General features: G+C 46.0%; 1 protein-coding gene across 1 annotated transcript in view; it reads left to right on the forward strand.

Annotated features, from left to right (window-relative positions):
- ICE1 (interactor of little elongation complex ELL subunit 1) overlaps positions 1-18,590 on the forward strand; it is a 58,460-nt gene that overhangs the window by 22,806 nt on the left and 17,064 nt on the right. Inside the window, exons 11-14 of the mRNA XM_065875005.1 lie at positions 6,137-6,223; positions 7,934-8,343; positions 10,577-15,292; positions 16,502-16,670. Of these exons, the coding sequence (XP_065731077.1) occupies positions 6,137-6,223; positions 7,934-8,343; positions 10,577-15,292; positions 16,502-16,670 (5,382 nt within the window). The remainder of the gene's footprint in view (positions 1-6,136; positions 6,224-7,933; positions 8,344-10,576; positions 15,293-16,501; positions 16,671-18,590) is intronic.

The following is an 18,590-nucleotide window of genomic DNA, read 5'->3' on the forward strand; positions in this document are numbered from 1 at the left end:
GTATTGTTGGAAGACAGAAGTGTTTACAGAAGACCGGAAGTTACACAGAGGAGTGCAGGGGTGCTCACAGGACAGGGACGTCCCCAGCGTCCCCGGCACGTTGCAGCACTGAGCCTGCTACCTTGTGGACGAGGAGGTGTAACATGAGAAGTGGGGATGCTGGAGTTTCATGTCAGTTTTTCTACTTACTGTTTGACCCTTGGCCATTGACTTCCCTTCTTTGTGTTTTCATTCCTAGTTGTAAAAAAGAGATTAAGAATTTCTTCTCCGCCTATCTTGTACTGTTTTGGTAGAGATACATTTAAAAAGGCAAATAGGTAAATAATGATATTTTCACGTCACTCATGTTTTCTCCAAATGGAAATTATTAAAACCACTTAACACTGTTTTGTGCAAGTATGTAATGTCTCTTCAGAAGTCTCCTTTACCTTTTTTTCCTTCTTTTATTTATCTATTTTTTTTTAAATCCATAGATCAAGGCTTAAGACTAACAGTTGACACTTTGCAGTTGCCCGGGCCCTGAGTCTGTTTATCACTATCACTGATGCATAATTCTATGTGCTTTTGACCTTTCTTCCTACTCTGAGGTGTGGAAAGTGGGACTTTGAGTAATAGGTGCTGCTGAGAGAAGCCGGACTCGGCAACACTGGGCTTTCCCAGCTAACAGTCAGGTGTGGACTTTAACCTTCTTTCTTTTAGGATTCTGCTGTTCTCAGGCCTCACTATTTAAAACACAGCCCTCACCCCCTTCCATAGTTGCTTTCTAGCCTTACATTCTCTTTTTCCTTCAAAGAACTAGTTAGTTTCTCAAATAATTTTTTTTTTAATCTATCCTCACTGTGAGGGAAGGGATACTGTTTATTTTATTTTTTCCAAACAAGTAAATAAATGAAGTCTTTAGGAATCTGCTGATTATTTAGCTGTGGACCTTAATGGGTTTAATACCTAATTCTTAAGTAAATCTTTAACACTTTTCTTTGTTCATACCTGACTTCTGAAAAAACCTTATGAGTTAGGCAGAAAGAGCACTGGGTCGGCTTCACTTTTGAGAAGACTGCCTGGGGGTTTTGTTGGTCTGCCTTCCTTTCAAATTCCAATGAAAATGGCAGAAGATTAAGAAAAAAAGAAAAGGATAGTTAAAACGTGCTAGAAATTAATGAGGAAGGTGTAAAGCAGGTGGTGTCAGTTGGTGATGAAACCCCAAATTACAGAGGAAAGCAGCAGCCCTCAAAAAGCAGGTTTTCACCACAGAAGTGTGTGCTTCCCTACGTCAGAGGAGCGGGCACGGGAGAAGGGGCAGTGCATTGGCAGTCGCCGCGGGGCCAACGAAGGGGCGAGAAGCCTGCGGCCTTCTGGCTTCGAGACTGTTCCTGGCAGTGGTCCACAGGCTGTGGCCCAAAGTTCAGTTCTCTGAAGTGTTTGTTAGGACATGGGAAGACCCAGAGTGGGTGTGGATGTCAGAAAATTGGGTTACTTATGGCTGCTTTGAAGGATAGCCCCTCCTGTTCCCAGAAAATGAGATATTTGTATATATGCCATGTAAGTCCTCACAACCGTATTCACTCTGCTTCCTCCTTCTGAAGACAGGGTCCTGTGGGTTCATGAGATGAGGACCTGCATTGATTGCCAGAGGAATAGGACTAAAAATGGAGGCCGTAGAAATGTACTCTGGCTGTGAGAGACGTCACTGAGAAAAAGCAGTGACAGGGAAGAAAGGCACCGAGCTCAAGAGAAACTAGTCCCTGAGGAAACGGTGTTAAATCATGAACAAGAAGAAAATGATAACAATTGAAATAGAGTCCTTAGAGAACATCTAAGAACCTATCTGTAGGCTGCTGATGTGAAATCTGAGTTGGGGTTCTCAAATATTAAACATACGTTGTAGAAATAAACCCACTCGAAAGACTGGATTGTTGAGTGGACAAATAGAAGATTGCTATAATGAACCAAGAGATTTAATTGTGGACATCTGTGAGAATGTGGTGTAGAAAGATAAGGAAATAGAAGGTATTAGGGAAAACCTAAGACTCTGGAGCATAGAGCCAGGTGTTGTAGTAGTCATCTAGGACTTCTCAGAGGGGAGAGCAGAGCTGTAAGGAGAGAATGTGATCAAGAAATTCTATAGAAAGAGACTTCCCAGAGCAGGACACTGATACAATACTTACATTAGAAAAGCCTCCCAGCCGTAGAGCATGATTTTTATGTATGATCTCCATCTCTGATTTGTTCAAAGGAAATACATTTAAAATCAAATGAAGCAGCCAGATTGAATATAGGAGGATGGATAAAGAAATGCTAAGCAAATGCTAACTTGAGAGCAGTAATACAAGACAAAGAAATAATTCACACCTAGAAATGAATTTACATGGATTAAAAGGAAATATTTAGATTGATTAAAGGTACAATTCATCAAGAAGATACTGCTCTTATGACCTTCGAGCATAAAACTATGTCAAGTAAAATGCTTGGATATTCTAGGGGGAATAACCAAATCTGTTTTCATGGGAGGCTTCAGTGTGTTTCTCAGAAACACAGAGTAAAAGCAAGAATTTAAATAGGAGATAAATTGGAATCATAATTGCAGGATGGATGATTTACATATAACTCTTAAACCACAAACTTTGAATTCTTTAAAATACTTTTTCAAACATATATAAAAGCTGACTATTTACTAGACAACGAAAAGCTACGATCTAATAGGAGATATGAAGATACTGATATTTCATAGGATATTAATAAAAATCTCTCCTACCTCCGCCCTGAAAAACTGATAACTGAACACACATAATAAATACAAACCCCTCTTGGATAACAGAAAAAATAAAAACTGAAATACTAATCTGTTTTGGAAATAAAAGCAGGGCAGTATTTAATAAAATCTTTGAGATATAGTCAATATAGTATTCAGTGAGTGGTTTGCGGTCTTAAGCGATTGTTAGAAAGCAAGAATTACAGAAAATGAAGCAAGGATTACAGAAAATGAATGACTAAGAAGGTAGGAAAATACAGCAGAAACCTAAGGAAAATAGAAGGAAGGAATTGTTGAAGATGGAAACATAAATTAATGAAATAGGAAACAAGGCATTTGATTTTGGACCATTAAAACTAATAACTGAATCTTTGCGATGCTCATGAAAGTGACAGCTCTTTGGCATATCTGATCAAGAAAGGAAGAAACAAAACCCAACTCGCACCAGGACTGAGAAAGCTTTAAAAATACATTTGGAGAATTATTTTTAATTTACAAATTTATATTCAGATTTTATCATGTTCATAAAATGGACCATTTTGTAGGAAAACATACTCAAATTGACATGGACTAGTTGTTGCAATCCTGAACAGAAAAATAACCCAGAAGAAAATTTTAAAAATAGTTAAATATTCAACACCATGGAAGATCTAGGTGGCTTGCAGGTGAGCAAGCCTGAAGTGAAAAACTGATGTCTTTATTATTGTTTGGTTTTAGAACTTAAAAAATGTAGAATGCTTCCTGTTTCATTCTCTTAGACTATCATAACCCTGTACCAAGATCAATTAAGAATAACATGCATACATATCTTCAAGACTCAGAAGTCTGTTACTTAGGAATAAAGCTGCAGAAGTACTAAATGAAATCTTAAGAACTCAAATCTATTAGTAATTTAGAATATGGACAAGTTATGACTTAAGGATTTATCTCAGGAATACCACAACAACAGGTTAAGAGGAAAATGATAGGATCATCTCAATTCAGTACCCATTCCACATTTAAAAAAGAAAATTGGTGAGGTAATAATAGAAAAAAACATTTTGAACTTGAGAAAGGTGAAACCCTAAGAGCATAATCATTACTGTCAGAAACAAGGCAAGCCTGCTTTTCGTTCCATCCCTTCTGTGTGTGCTGGAGACCCTAAGCCGTGCAGCCGGGCAGACACAGAGTAGGAGCTGTGAGTGCTAATAAGGAAGAGTCAGATTGTCCGCATTTTAAATGATGTGACTATCTATGTGGAAAAAGGAAAACAGAAGTGTAGGAGCTGGGGAAGGTGCAGGTATATACAGTGAACACGCACAATGGGCCATCATTAGCCTATCAAAACGGGTGGAATAAGAACGACCAGATCTCAGGTGGCAGCCGACCTGAGATGTCCAGGGAAAGACCTGAAAGCAGCATGCCTGCCTCGGTGAAGGAAAACTAAACCATCTGAACACATGTGTAAATGCTATGTTCCTGGATTGAAAGACTTCAGGCATAAAGATGTGCATTTTCCCCATGTGTATTTATAAATACACACTTTAAAACCAGATGGTGAAGGCTTATCGGAAAGAATAGCTGTTCGGAATAATAATTTAATTTTTGAAAAGGAAAATTCTGAGCCACATTCATGCCTGTACAGATATTAAAACATACTTATAAAACTGTCGTGTTTAAAGAAGCGTGCTATTCATGTGGAAACTGACAAATCCGTGGAGTAGGAAAGTCCAGAAATACTGTACTCAGAGATGCCTGGATTTTGATAAAGGAGTAAAGGGTAAGGGGAAGGTGTGTAGTGCAGCTGAAGGAGGTGTTCACAACTAATGATGCCACAATGAAAATTGTTTTCTGCTTTGCTGGGAATGGATAGCTCTTTTATGTCAGCCTGGAAGCAATGAATGAGTGCTCGGTTGAAATAGGCCTAGCTCTGGTTAATAGCCTCCATAAGCATAGAAAAGTAACTTTTTTTCTTTTTTTTAAGGTTCCTTGTTTGCTGCTTTGGGTATACGTAATAAGCAGGGATCCTGGTCAGGTCATTTAAGCAAAGGGGATTACAGTATTTGGAAGCAGGCTTTTGGGTAGGTTAAATCACAATGTAGATAAACTACTTGATCATAGAATTTTGAAACTCAAAAATGGATGTACCTCACACACAGTGACAGTGGCTGATTTGTCTCAGGAGAGGTTGGAAATGTCCAACTTTTCAGACTTCTCTGTTGTTGTGCCCCATTTGTCCTGGTCCTCTTACTATGGACTTCATTTTTTAGAGCGATGTAGTTTGCCAACTTAAATAGGGCTGACCTCTTCCAAAATTTGTGATTCCTTGTAGAAATTTTGGTTTAAAAGGTTGGTCTTTTTAGCCTCTCTATAACTGGATTAGAGATTTCAGTATTTTCAATAAATGATTCCATTTAAGAACTTCCAATGAACTATAACAGAACTTAGGGGTGGACTGAAATCACCTAATACTTAATGCTATTTTCAGTTAAATTTTAACTAGTGTGGGTTGTCTTTTTATGCATATTTGACACAAACTGTTCATGTTTATATTTTTATGAATATTTTTTGCTTTGGAACATTTTTGGAAATTTGTGTTCTTAACGTTAAATTGACTTTAAAACCATAGTATAATATTCTTAATGTTATATGGCTTTCATTAGGCCTGTCTTTGTTGTAGTTGCCCTTTGCCTTTCAACTTGGACCAGTGATTCTTAACCATTTTAGGAAATCAAACCCGTTTGAAAAATATTTATGAAAATTCCAAAGTTTTCACTTTCCTTATAGAAGCATATGCTTCTTTCTGTGTGTCTGCTCATGTGTGATTCTCTCTCCCTATTCATGTTTATACACACCCATTTATGTCTCCTCCCATTTCCCCTTAAGGCCATTAAATTTTTTTCCAAGATCCATGAAGCCTCTAAGTTAATGACAGCATGGTCAACTCGGATGGCTTTTCTGATAGCCTCATGGAACTGAGGGGATACTGTTCTTTGTTCTTTGTAGACTACCTGGAGCCCTAATCTCTTCCATCGGTCATTGTATCTATGCTTCCCCCCCGGACCCCAGTCTCATATCACTCTGTAGAAAATACATAGACCAAAGATTGATTTATTCTGTGCATTCATAATGGTGATAAAGGCCTTTAACAAGTAGATTTGGTTTTTTGAGTCCTACCCCTGTTTGCACCCCACCTTCCAAAAAAAACCTGAGCTTGTATTCAGCCCATCAGTAGACCTTTTTATCAGTAGCTAACTGAATTGTGTGCAATGATTGAATTTGGGGAAGATGTTTTAAGTTGCCTGGTTTTCTAATTCCTTAGTAAACCCTGGTTTTACAGGACTGTGTTTTGGCCTCGTGTAGAAAGAGCCAAATGACATGACTTTAATACTTTACTGTCTTTCACAGGAAAAGTAAAACTGCTTCTGAAGGAACTCTGGCTCTGTATAAACACAACACACAGACTACCTGGTGAAGGCAGCAGATGTGTTCCAGGTGAGAGAGAAGCTTCCAGAAGTACATTTCATACATGCAGTAGAAATGCTTACTTTGGGCATTATATGCCTTCACTTTTTAATATCTCCTGAATCTCACATTGAAAGAGTGAAATAAAGTAGGATGGGTACTTGAATTCATACAGAACTCCATTCCCTCCAGGGTGACTTCTAGTCTCAGTGAATACATCTGGCTTTTTATTTTGTAATAGCACCTTTCGTCAGGGAGTATTCATGGAAACTGGAAGACACATGGTAGGAGGTGTATATGGCAGGTGTACGCAGAAGACCGAGTTTCCCACTTTTGTCGCCTCCCATCCCAGGACCCCATGTTGCGTTTAGCAGTCATTCTTCCTTTAATTGCCCCCAGTCTGACAGTTACTGCTCTTTCTTTGTCTCACATCTCTGACCCTTTTGGGGAATACGAATCTTTTGGTTTGTGGGATGTTTTCTTGTATGAGAGCAAGGCTGTGTATTTTTGGCAAGAGTTCCCCAGTAGTGTGCCAGGGGAGAGTGTGTGTGGGTCTGCATTGTCACTGGGGATGTTAACCTTGATTGCTTGTTTAAGGTGGTGTCGGCCAGGTTCCTGCATGTAAAATTTCTTTTGCTTCTTTATTCATTGATTATCTTGAGGGAGATGCTTTGACACTGCAAATATTCTGTTTCTCTCCAACTGTAGCCCACTGATTTTAGCATCTATTGATGGATCTTGTCTGCTACGATTACTACTCTAATAGCGTTTTTTGTATTTCCCTCATTCCTCCTACGTGTATTAATTGGAATTCTTCAGTAAGCAAGAGCTGTCGCTTTTCACCACTTACTTGTTTATTCACTATTTCTGTCAGTGTAGTCTCACAGATATATATATTTTTTAATTCTGTATGTTATAATACAGTACTTTCATTATCTTATTCATATTGCTCCAGATTTGGTTATTGGGACTATCTTTAGTTTGGCTCCTGGGTCTTTTAGGCATGTCCCGTCCTGTTTTGAGTACTTCTTTACTTCTGGTACTGCAAGCTGTTTAAGGTTCCGCTTGTATTTTCCCTTAGCCCTGTTATCAAACACTGCTCCAAGGAGCCCTGAGGCCTTCTGCAAAATGTATTTTTACAGCTTTCAAATATGACAAATGGTTATTTCTAGTTATTTCCTAGGACACAATGTTTTTACTAACAATTACCATTACTGCCGTATACCAAAATCCAAATCCAAAGAGAACTAGCGTTTTTTAGTAGTTTTCTTGTTGCGTTATAATGCAAAGTATTTATGTGACCTAGTCAGGTTCCTTAGTTAGAGAATTGTACAAATATGGTCATGGAGTAGTCTAATATAGGTTGATTTTAGACAGGGAAAATAGTGTTTCCTATCACCTTGTATGCAGAAGCTGTTTCTCCCCAGTCCTGCTGATTTCCCAAGAGAATGAGGGCATCGTCAAGCCCCGTTACCATGGTTGTGGATGGGTGCCTTGGCACGGACACCCTGCTGCTAATGGGACACGGGCATCTCACCATCCACCTGCCTGTCTTCTCGTTCGCTTGTTGTGAGGGAAGCATACTTCTGTGGAATATGTTCAAGTCTTATAGGTTATTCTTTAGGAAGGGATTGGTTGCCTTTTAAAAATGTTTCTACTTGGATTTAATGCAGGCATTTTGAACTGTTAAAATAAGGATTGTCTTTTAAAGTTTTCTTTATATATATTTTTTCCCCACAGAAAAACCTGCCAAAGAAAACCCCAGACACTTAGAGTCCAGGGAGGATGGTGTGCCCCCTCCAGTAGGGGGTAGCCCTCTCAGGACCTCAGCCGTGCAGACGTGCCTGGCAGAGCTGTCCATGGAGATAGAGGGCGACTTCTCTGCGTGTGAAGACGCGGGGAGAGAGAGGCCGGGTGGAGCAGCTTGCCGTGACAATGGTGTCTTTAAAGAGGGCCGGAATCCTGAGGCTGTAACGCAGAGGAATGAGGATGACCGTGCTGACTTTTCTGATCATGATCATTCTTTTGATGAAGATCTTCAGGCTGCCGTCGACTTCTTCAAGCTGCCCCCTCCTCTTCTCTCCCCGGTGCCCTCACCCCCTCTGCTGTCGTCCCCACACCTGGGTGCATTTCCGTCCTCACTCTCACCTGTAAGTTGACAGTTCGTATTTGCGTTACTTGGTGGCCACGTTGTCCATCCTGCTACGGGATCTCAGACCAGCTGTCAGGGAGGAAAGTGAGGATTTAACAAGGCGGGCCAGTGCCCTCGGGTCCACGTGCACATACGGCTTTTTTCATTTTGTACTAGGGGTGCATTTTTATTGTTTTAACCTACAGTGTACTGTAAGTCTCCTGTGTCTTAACTGCTTACTCTTATCTTTAGTGCCTGACACATAACAGATATGGAATGAGTGAATTAAACAAGTGTTTATAGACATGGAGTCTTTCAGAGATGAGAAGTCCATGTATAGAGCATGCAGGTCAATTAGGTTGCTGAATTCCCCACCTTCATGCAATGAATTCATCATCTTTTTGTGTGTTTGCAGAATGGTTTATTGTAATTTTTTAGGAAGTTAGTCTTGACAAAGCAGATTTGTATGCTTTTTGGCTTAAGGAACAGATAAATGACTCCTTGAGTCACATCCTTCATTCGGGAAACCATAATGCACGTCTGTTACGTTCTGGACCTGGTGCTAGACACTGGAAAGCTGAGGTGACATGGGCTGTGGTCACCCCTGGTGGGGTCTTGTGTGGCGGTTGCCCCCATAACGGCCGTGGTGGAGTCCGCGCTGCTGGGAAGCATGCTGCTGGAGGGAGCTGGACACGGAGCTCATGCTGGAAGGAGGCCGGGCGGGAGCATCTCCAGCGAGCAGGTGTCCCGGCCGAGCGCGTGGAGGGGTGCGTTGTGTCAGATGGAGGAACCGTTTACACAGAGGTGTTGGACTCAGGGCGAACCTGACGCTGGGGGCATTCACCCAGACCGGGTCCCCAGGTCCATGTGTGTCCTAAGGACTTTCCATTGTATCCTGAAGGCAAAGGGAGATCCTCGATGGATCCAAAGAAGTGGAGCTAATGGTTGAGCTCCACTTGAAGGTTTTCGTTTAGTCGCAGTAGGAATGGGGAGGGAGAGGGGAGAGTCGGGAAGGAGGCAGGACTGTAGTCGGGAAGTCATTTAATCAGCAGTTCCCTCAGTTCTTGACCCCTGAACCGTAGTAGCATTTGAGTCAGCTGGTTTGGAAAAGGTCCCGAGGTTGAGCGAGCAGCACGTCTTGTGAGATCTGCGGTACGGTTGTTAGGCGAGTGGGGGGTTCAGGATGTTGAGACAACAGAGAAGAAGAACCTCTTTGGGCGGGGAGGTAACGTAGGAATGTTAGGTGCTAGGTGTGCGCGGGATTTCCAGGTGCAGCGTGTGCGAGGTGTACCCCCTTCCATGGGCTTGGTGCTCAGAGCCAGGCTGGGTGGACGCAGGTGCCGGGGTGCCTCAGCCTGGGGGCCAGCAGAGGCCCGGGGCTGCGTGCTGTCATCCAGCCGGAATGCACGTGTAGGAGAGGGTCAGGTCCCGACAGTCCTGGAGAGCTGTCAGTGCCGACGCGGCCAAACAGAAGAGGAGGAGAAGAGGTCAGGACAGCAGAGGAAAACCAGGGGGTGATGGTGCCCTAGCATCCGTCCAAGGGAGGAAAGGATTTCTCCAGTGGGAACAAGTTCATGTCAACGGTGGTGACTCTCCGTCAGTCCCTGGGTCTCGCAGACCAGGGGGCACGGGTGGCTGAACCGGCTCTCCTGGGGGCCGTGTGGTCTCTACCACTCAAGACGGGGAGGGAGGCTTCCAGAGCAGACCTGGAGTCAGGGGCCGTGGAGGAGGCAGAGGTGTCGGGGTGCAGCACAGGCATGAGGTGTGGCAAGACGGGTCTGCAGGGTGACACCCAGAGCGATGGCCGGGCTGGCGCTGGGGCGAGCTGCCCTGGGCCAGAGCCTGCGGCTCGCCGGGGAAGGCAGGTGGGGCTGGGCAGCTAGAGGCGGAAGCCTTCTGGGCCAGAAAATGGGGACGTCAGAGTTGAGAGGAGGCCTGCTTCGAAGTTAGGAGAACAGACCTAACCCTAGGCTGCATGTGGAGTAGAACTGGGAAGCTCCTCCGTTTGGGGAGAAGCAGTGTGAGTGCAGGAAACACTGGGGAGAGGCGGCTTCTTTAAGGAAAGAAGGTGAAGCCGTGCTGTGCTCATTGAGACCTACCCATCCGTTGATAGAGTCCAGAGAGTGGACTACCCTTTCCTCAGATTCTTCAGGAAGCACACACTTTTTTTTAATGCATTTAGTTGGTAGTTGCGTTTAGTTGACTGAAGTAGTGTTTTACTAACTAATTAATGTAATTCATTTATATTTAAGGAAATCTACTTTGGAGAGTGTACAGATTCCAGTGATCATGACTCAGCCCAACATAGGAATTCTGAGCCTGTTTCAGAAGATGATACACCAGAATCGCTGGATTGTTTTAGCTCATCTGGAAAAAGTAAAGGAACTGGAACATGGGAGGAAAAGCTCCAACCGCACGAAGCCACCCAAGCTCTAAATACATTGGAAGTCAGTGAGGTGACAGCGGTTGGGTTTGGGACATTTACAGCAAACCTGAGAGAACCTGCAGCCACGTTCCCCTCCGCTCATGAGAAACACTGGATGGTGTCATCTGAGTTCGTGAGCAAGGGAGAAAAAGGCATTTTGGATGAGGCAGGAAGACAGAGAGAGGCTTGGGAGATGGATGGGTCAGTGCAGATGGAGAAGACACGTCCTGAACCCACGGGCAGCGGGCGTGTTGAGCAGCTGTTGAGCGGCCTGGCTGTAGAGGAGGGCACGGCTCTTGGGACGTCAGACTCGTGTCATCCTCCCCTGGGCCCATGGCCATCGAATGAGCCCAGCGCACCTGAAGGAAAAACCCTAGTGTCCAGAATGATAGGATCACCTAAATTAGAGGTGACCAAGTGGACACTGACTGATGGAGTCACTTCAGCATCAGGTCGTCTGTCCACTTCTGGTCATTTTCAGGGACTGTCTGGAGAATTGGAGAAGGAAAGAGAGGCAATGCGAGGGTTCATTTCGGGAGACCCTTCTGCCCCAGGAGCAGCAGGGGCCGCGCTGGTTGCCGCGGTGCTCGGTCTGGGAGAGGAGTTATCTTCCCCCGTGGCCTCATCTCTCTGCGGTCACCCCCGGACTCCCTCTGGGTTGGAGGATGACGCTGAAACATCTGTTCCTACTGAAGTAGGCCCTCCCGAACTGCATCGTTTGGAGCAGAAATCACAAGCTGCCATGTTCACCATGCTAGATGTACATTCTGAGCTCCCGGAGTGTCCCATAGGAGAAGGCCATCTGGAGAACAGCTTACATGCCCTGAGCCCAGTGTCGGGGGCATCTGATTCTAATGGTCAGAGGGGCAGCGAGGTGGGGTGTACGACCCTTGTGAAGGGCATGAACGATATCTGCTCACTCCTGCAGTCAGGATTCTCGGGAGCCGCCAGAGGCGGGCCAGGTGAAAGGCAAGGTCCGAGGGTCGAGCTCACGCCGAGTCGGTCAGGTTTCACATCGTCGGCAGGGCCTCAGTCTGGCTCGATCAGGAGTGGCTTTGGCTTTGGTGAAAGCACTTTGTGGCACCACAGTGATCTGTTACAGCGAAGTGGTGAAGAAAGGCTGGGACCTCAACCTGAACGTGAACAAGAGGCGGCGGCGTCCTCAGAAAGCAGAGGATCAGCATCCAAGCCTGAACGTGCTGGAGAGGATAACAGTCCTGCAGGATTCAGGGCGCCTGCATCCTTGTTGCCTAACCAGGTGTCAGTTATCACCAAGCAGGCACGGCCTGAAACCATGCAGGGCGCACGATGGGAACCCTCGAGACTGTCTAGGAGGGAGCCCCCCTTAGTGACAGACGTTGATAGTGGGGCTGGTCGGACACCATCTGGAGCAAGATGTGGGGAGAGAGCGCCCACAGCACCGAGAAGCAGGGAGGCAGCTGCTATAGAGAGTGCTGCCCTGGGAGTTTCCTCCTCCTGGAGAAGGTCAGACTTTGATTCTCCAGGGGGTTCTGTACCAGTAGAAAGTTCCCATTATCCCACAGATAGTACATTATCTTTCTCTTCTGACAACATCCTGGTCCCAAACCAAGGCATTGTGACGGAAGCCACAGTGCAGGAAGAGGTGCAGAAGCAGAGCCCGTGTCTTCCTGCCACAAATGTGGACACGTCCAGGCTGGATGTGGATAAACTTCCAGCCACGGAGGTGACGCTGTCAAGAGGTTTTCCTGTTGGAGACACAGTCAGAGCCTCTGGGGAGGCCCTGGCCGTTACAACGGACCCGTCTGTTGTACAGCACGGCCCAAACGAGCATCCGCAGCTGCCGTCTCACACTCCCGGGGCTGCTTCTCCTGAAGCTCTAGACACCACAGAGACTGCTTTTTCACCAGCGTTTGGCAGCAAAGATGAGGAGAAACCTGTTGTCCCGCAGAGCAGCCTCACTGGTGCCCTGTACTGTTACACGGGCATCCGCGAGGCAGGCGGAGGTGACACTGAGGTAGAAGAGGGTGACGCGCCAAGCTGCAGTGAGGGAGAGAACGATCCCGAAGCCGGGCTGGAGGGCATCCAGCAGAGTGCTGGCGGGGCCTCCGGAAGAGGCGTGGGGGCTGCCAGCGCCGGTGCGGCCGAGACCAGACCTTCCGTCGAGGTGGGGTGCCTGACCTCGGCTCTGCGGGACTGTAGCCTCAGTGCGCTCTCCGAGACAGACGGACTTTCCACGTCCGAGGTTGTGATGTTTCTTGAAAGTTGTCAGTTAAGAGATTATAGTTCAGGGGACTCTGTTTCAGAATGTTCTAACAAAGGAACCCTAAATAAAGGGATGAACAAGGAATTAAAGCAAAGTGAACCGTCAGGAGAAAAGTACAGAAAGCAACTGTGTGAAGAGGAAACACTAGAAACCTCTGAGGAGTGCGTCGGCTCCTCGGAGGAAGACGACTGTCCTTTAAGGGACATGAGGCGGCGGCTTGCTCAGCGCTCCCTGGAGACACTGCCTGAGGTGCTCACCAGGATCCACCAGGAGCTGCAGCCCGACCGGGAGGACGCTGGTGGGAAGGATGCTGGTGAGTTACAGCTCTTAAATGCACCTGACAGCGTTACAGCGGAGCGCGAGAAAGAACAAGTTCTGCCTCTGGAAGCAGCCGGCTCCTCTTCACCCCTGCCGACGGCCGGCTCGGACACTCGGGGCGGTTCTCCCGCTAGTGGTGGGCCTGGCCATGAGAACACGCAGAGCAGATCTGCGGGTAACTTGGATGCGATCAGGCCAGTGGATGGTAAGGAAGAGGCCTCGTCAGAACCCCCGGAGCCCTCGCCGCTGTGCGCTGCCCCGGGAGTGGGGCCGGGGGAAGTGGCGTTTCAGTGTCAGATCTCTACAGTGACCTCAGAGGTTATAAACGTGCTGATAAATAAGGATCAGAATCTAGTCATTGAGAAAGGGGACAACTGGACCATCATCAACGGGGTAGCTCTCATGCCAGAAGTGGACCAGGTTATCCTGTGTGACGCCCCTGAAGATGCCCCTGTTTCCCCAGATCCAGAAGGGCTGGCAGCTGGTTTCATTCCACTTCCTTCCGTGGAGAAGTCCCCAGAGACCGATCGCCCCGGCCCTCCTTCTCAGGAGCCCCAGTGTGGCAGCGGTGTGGCCGGAACCCAGGGCGATATTTCAAGCAGCGGTCAGAGTACTAATTTTGATAAAAGTCGTTTGCGGAATAGACCCGTTAAGCCCAGCGTGAGGATTAGCTCTGAGATTTACGATCAGAACTTTGAGACTCAGACGGTTCCTTCTGATCACACGTACTATAATTCGAAACTAGAGCCGCTGAGCAAAAATAAGAATCGATCAAAGATTTCAAACAGAGATCAAACAAACAAACCAGTGAAGATGTTAGCGTCGAGCAGAATGGAGACTACTCAGAGTGAAGTTTCTCCGTCATTTTCTGGAGAAAGAGGGAACGGAAAAACTCAGAGAAGTCAGACGCAGACCATCCTAGCCAGTGCCGACACGTCCACTCCTGCGGACTGCTGTGCGGACACGCTAAGTAAGATCCGGCAGGAGGTGGGCCCCCCCCTGCCCCCGTTGCTGGCTCCTCTGATAGCCACGCCTCCGAGGACTTCACAGCCAGCCTCTCCACTGACGTCAAGTTCCAGCCCCTGCTCACCCGTCTCTCCCCGCGGCCCTATCTCTCCGCCGTGTGAGATCCCGGTGTCGCCTATGGTGTCCCCCTTGCTGGAGGAGCCGGGGCACTCCTCTCCTCCACATGCATCCCCGTCCACCGCCCCGGCCAATGACAGGGTCCTGTCATCTCCTTTGCAGTTTTGTGCTGCGACCCCAAAGCACGCCGTCCCCGTGCCCGGCCGCCTGCCCCCGTTCGCCTCTGCCCATCCGGCAGTAGCAGCGCCCCAGGAGAATTCCGTGAAGATCCTGGACACCATGTACCCAGAGCTGTCCGCCAGGGCCCGCACCCTCAGCATCCTCAAAGGGAACATCCAGCTTACGCGAGGCCCCCCGGCCGACTCCAAGAACCTCCCGGGGCCCGCCAGCGCCATCAGGGGCTTCAAAGCCATCACTTCAAGCTCAACCGCCTTTGTGAAAGCAGGGGGCAGCTCTGGTGGTGACTGTACACAGGATAAGTCGAGAGGTCCGGAGCCTCCGCAGGGTTCAGGTGGGAAAAGGGCACTGTCGGCGGGCACGCCGAGGAGTGCTAAGAGGTTGCGCCTGGACAGCGGGTCCCCGGAGCCAGAGCCCCCCTCAGAGGGTGTCAGCAGGAGCCCCCAAAGGAACCCCTCCCACGCTGCAGCTGTGAGGGCAGAGGAGGAGGGGCGTCGTCTTCTGGCCGTCAGTACAGTCTCACAGTCACCTCTGAGCCCCAAGGAAGCCGTGGAGCCCTACGACAGAGCCGTAGCGGAGGCTCTGAAGAAAATCGCAGAGTCGTCCTTTGACCTGTTACCTGTCATTCGTAGTCATGTGTATGTGGGAAACATCTCCAAAAAGCCTGTGATGAGAGATCAAGAGAAAGAAGTTGTTTATGAATTTAGCACAACAAAAAAGGTATGTGGCTCCTTTGCTCTGGGAGCGTTAGGAATCGCATGTCCTCAGAGGCCGTCTCCTGTCAGCGAAAGGGGAGGTGGCCCTGAACAGAAGTTTATTCTCAGAGATGGGCAGTCACCTGTGTAAACATTAGGACCTGTACTTTATTTCTAGCCAGCATTTTATACATTTGAGAAGTGATAAGATGTTGGAGATTTGATAATTTGTATTCACCAAATACTTTAAAATTTTAAAGGGAAAAAAAAAAAAAGCCTGTCAGGACTTAAATTGCATATTTCCTATTGATTCTGGCATGCTTAAAAGCTCAAAATGATTTGCTTCAAAGCATCAAATTGCTATGTAATAGAGACTTTCTTTTCTGTGAATGATATTACATACACACTTGAGAATTTTGAGAGTCAGAAAGGTAGTGTGTGAGTTCCCCCCACTTCCCTTGGTGTAGGTCAGAAATCAAACAGGAACAGATGCTTAGTTTCAGGAAGGGGGCTGGGGGAGGATTATGCAGATTTACCTACATGGTTTATTAGGACTTGCCTCGGTTTTTATTTTCTACATATTTATGTTGATACTGGGTGGATGATTTCCAGTGTCCCATGGATTATGTTTTATCGGTTATCTGTACATCCTTGGAATCACAATGGTATAAATATTTATTTTTCTTAGGTTGCATTTCAGAAAGCACAAAGAGCAGTACAGGTAACTTTGGAAAGATGTTTATTTTCAAATGACTGAATGTATCAAATTACTTAATGCTCCTTTCCCTGGGTGAGGAAAACATTACCCAGTATTTTAAGATCTAAACAGGATAAATGTGTAGAGTACATTGGAGTTCAGAAAACAAGAATGGGAGTAGAATATGAGTGGATTTAATACATACACACAGATTATTTTAGTAAAAAACAAAAAGTGGTCATTTGTAGGAGTGGTGGTAGTGACAGTAGGCATCCAGGTGTCCTGGGACTCGCCCCGTGGCCCCTGCAGCCCCGCTGACCCCCGGACACCGACAGGCATGGGCTCTCTCCTCCCCGAGCCTCACGGCTTTCCCTGCTAAAGCAAGTTACCACGGTGGGTGTTGTCCTCTACTTTCTGAGACAGGGCACGTTTTATCTTTCCAACTTTCCAAAAGGTACTTAATTTTGTAACTTTTAGCTGGTCTTCAGTAGGATGAAGATAAGTATCAGTGTATTTTGTTTTTTTTTTCCAATTCAGCCTTTAGCAGAGTGCTTGCTTCACTCTATTCTCTCAGAACTGAAAATTCAGAAGATGTCTGTGGAGCACAATTACATCCATGCCCTCTGCAGAGTGTATGTGGGTATTTGTCGGCAACTGGGAGACTTGGAAAGAGCTCGCTTGTTTTGCTACAGTCTACTTAAGGAAGGTATGTTTAGATGGCGACATTCTTGTATTGAAAACGGGTTGTTGCTTTTTTATCTGCTTATATATGCATCTGTATTTTCAGCTAAGGTATTGCTGTGTATCTTTTAAAATCATGTTATCTTGTGCATTTACCAGAAGGCATGAAGAGCCTTAGCTATAGACCCAGCCATACCTGGTTTTCAGTGGGAGAATTTGTGTGACTTAAGCTTACTTAGGTCAGCATATACATTTCCACTTGTGTATAAAAGTGTATCTCTCATTAGTGCGTGTCGGTTTTATTCCTTGTGCATCTACTTTAGAGTCAGATATAGTTGACACAAGATAATGGAATCATTTTAGAGTGACAAACTGCTCTGCTCTGTTACTAGCTGGAAAGGGCAGAAACGCTAAGATGGATTCATAAGCTCATGGAAAGAAGAGTTTCAGGGAGAAATGGAAAGGAGGGCTGTCCTTTGATTCTCTTTTCCTTTTACTACTATTTCTTAAGTCTATTAATGGAGCAAATAGGACTCCTTCATATCAGATCATCAGTGGAAACATTTTAATATAGCAAAGTGATACACAAATGGAATTTAATGCTGCATCAGAGAGTCTTATCTAGATTGCAAAGATTGATAATCTTTTATTACCATAATGTTTATGGGGCTTATAAATCAGGATAATTGAATCTGTCACTTGTAGAGTTGTGAGTGAGGCTGCTGTGTTTGTTGCCCACTTCATTTATTTTTTCAGTCACTGACTTATTTAACAAATAGTTACGGGGTGCACATAAGTGTTAAGGCTTTGACGGTGACCAAACCCAGGTATAGATGCAGCCTTCCAGTGGGGCGCACACGTCAGGTTTTGTCAGTGAAGGGCAGCAGGAAGCAGGGCAACAGGGACTCTGCAGAGCCCACGTGGGATTTCTGGTTCTTCCTCAGACACACCCAGCCCGCTCTCACCTCTGGGTCTTTGTAACAGGTTCTCTGCAGGGAAGTTTTTCCCTCTGTTTTGCTGTGGTTACACTGTTACCTTTTTGTTTGCTGTCTCTTTCCTCTGCTAGGTCGTGTACTCTAAGGACAGGGATTTTGTTTGTCTTGTTCCTACTACATCCTCACCCCAGGAGAATGTCTTGTATGCTCTCGTTAAGTATCTGTTGAATGAATGACTTGTGCTGTGGAAGGTGGGTTTGAGAAAGTCTCAGGGGTCGAGGAAGCTTTCCTCATCGGAGTGCCTTTTGAACTTAGATGTGAAGATAAAAGTGAGGGAGAGAATTCCAGGCAGAGGGAACAGCATGTGGAGTCCTGGGACAGGAGGAAGTATAATCAGATAAGCACAAGGCTTCCAAAGTAACAGATCAAAATAGCACAGTGAGTGTATGCTTTGAGATACCCTCTCTCTCTACACCCTGCCGTGTTAGATAAAATAGCACAGTGAGTGTATGCTTTGAGATACCCTCTCTCTCTACACCCTGCAGTGTTAGATAAAATAGCACAGTGAGTTTATGCTTTGAGATACCCTCTCTCTCTACACCCTGCAGTGTTAGATAAAATAGCACAGTGAGTTTATGCTTTGATATAACCCTCTCTCTCTACACCCTGCAGTGTTAGATAAAATAGCACAGTGAGTGTATGCTTTGAGATACCCTCTCTCTCTACACCCTGCAGTGTTAGATAAAATAGCACAGTGAGTGTATGCTTTGAGATACTCTCTCTCTACACCCTGCAGTGTTAGATAAAATAGCACAGTGAGTGTATGCTTTGAGATACCCTCTCTCTATACACCCTGCAGTGTTAGATAAAATAGCACAGTGAGTGTATGCTTTGAGATACCCTCTCTCTACACCCTGCAGTGTTAGATAAAATAGCACAGTGAGTGTATGCTTTGAGATACCCTTTCTCTCTGCACCCTGCAGTGTTAGATAAAATAGCACAGTGAGTGT

The sequence above is a fragment of the Phocoena phocoena genome, chromosome 3 (genome assembly GCF_963924675.1).
Source record: "Phocoena phocoena chromosome 3, mPhoPho1.1, whole genome shotgun sequence".
Lineage (NCBI taxonomy): Eukaryota > Metazoa > Chordata > Mammalia > Artiodactyla > Phocoenidae > Phocoena > Phocoena phocoena.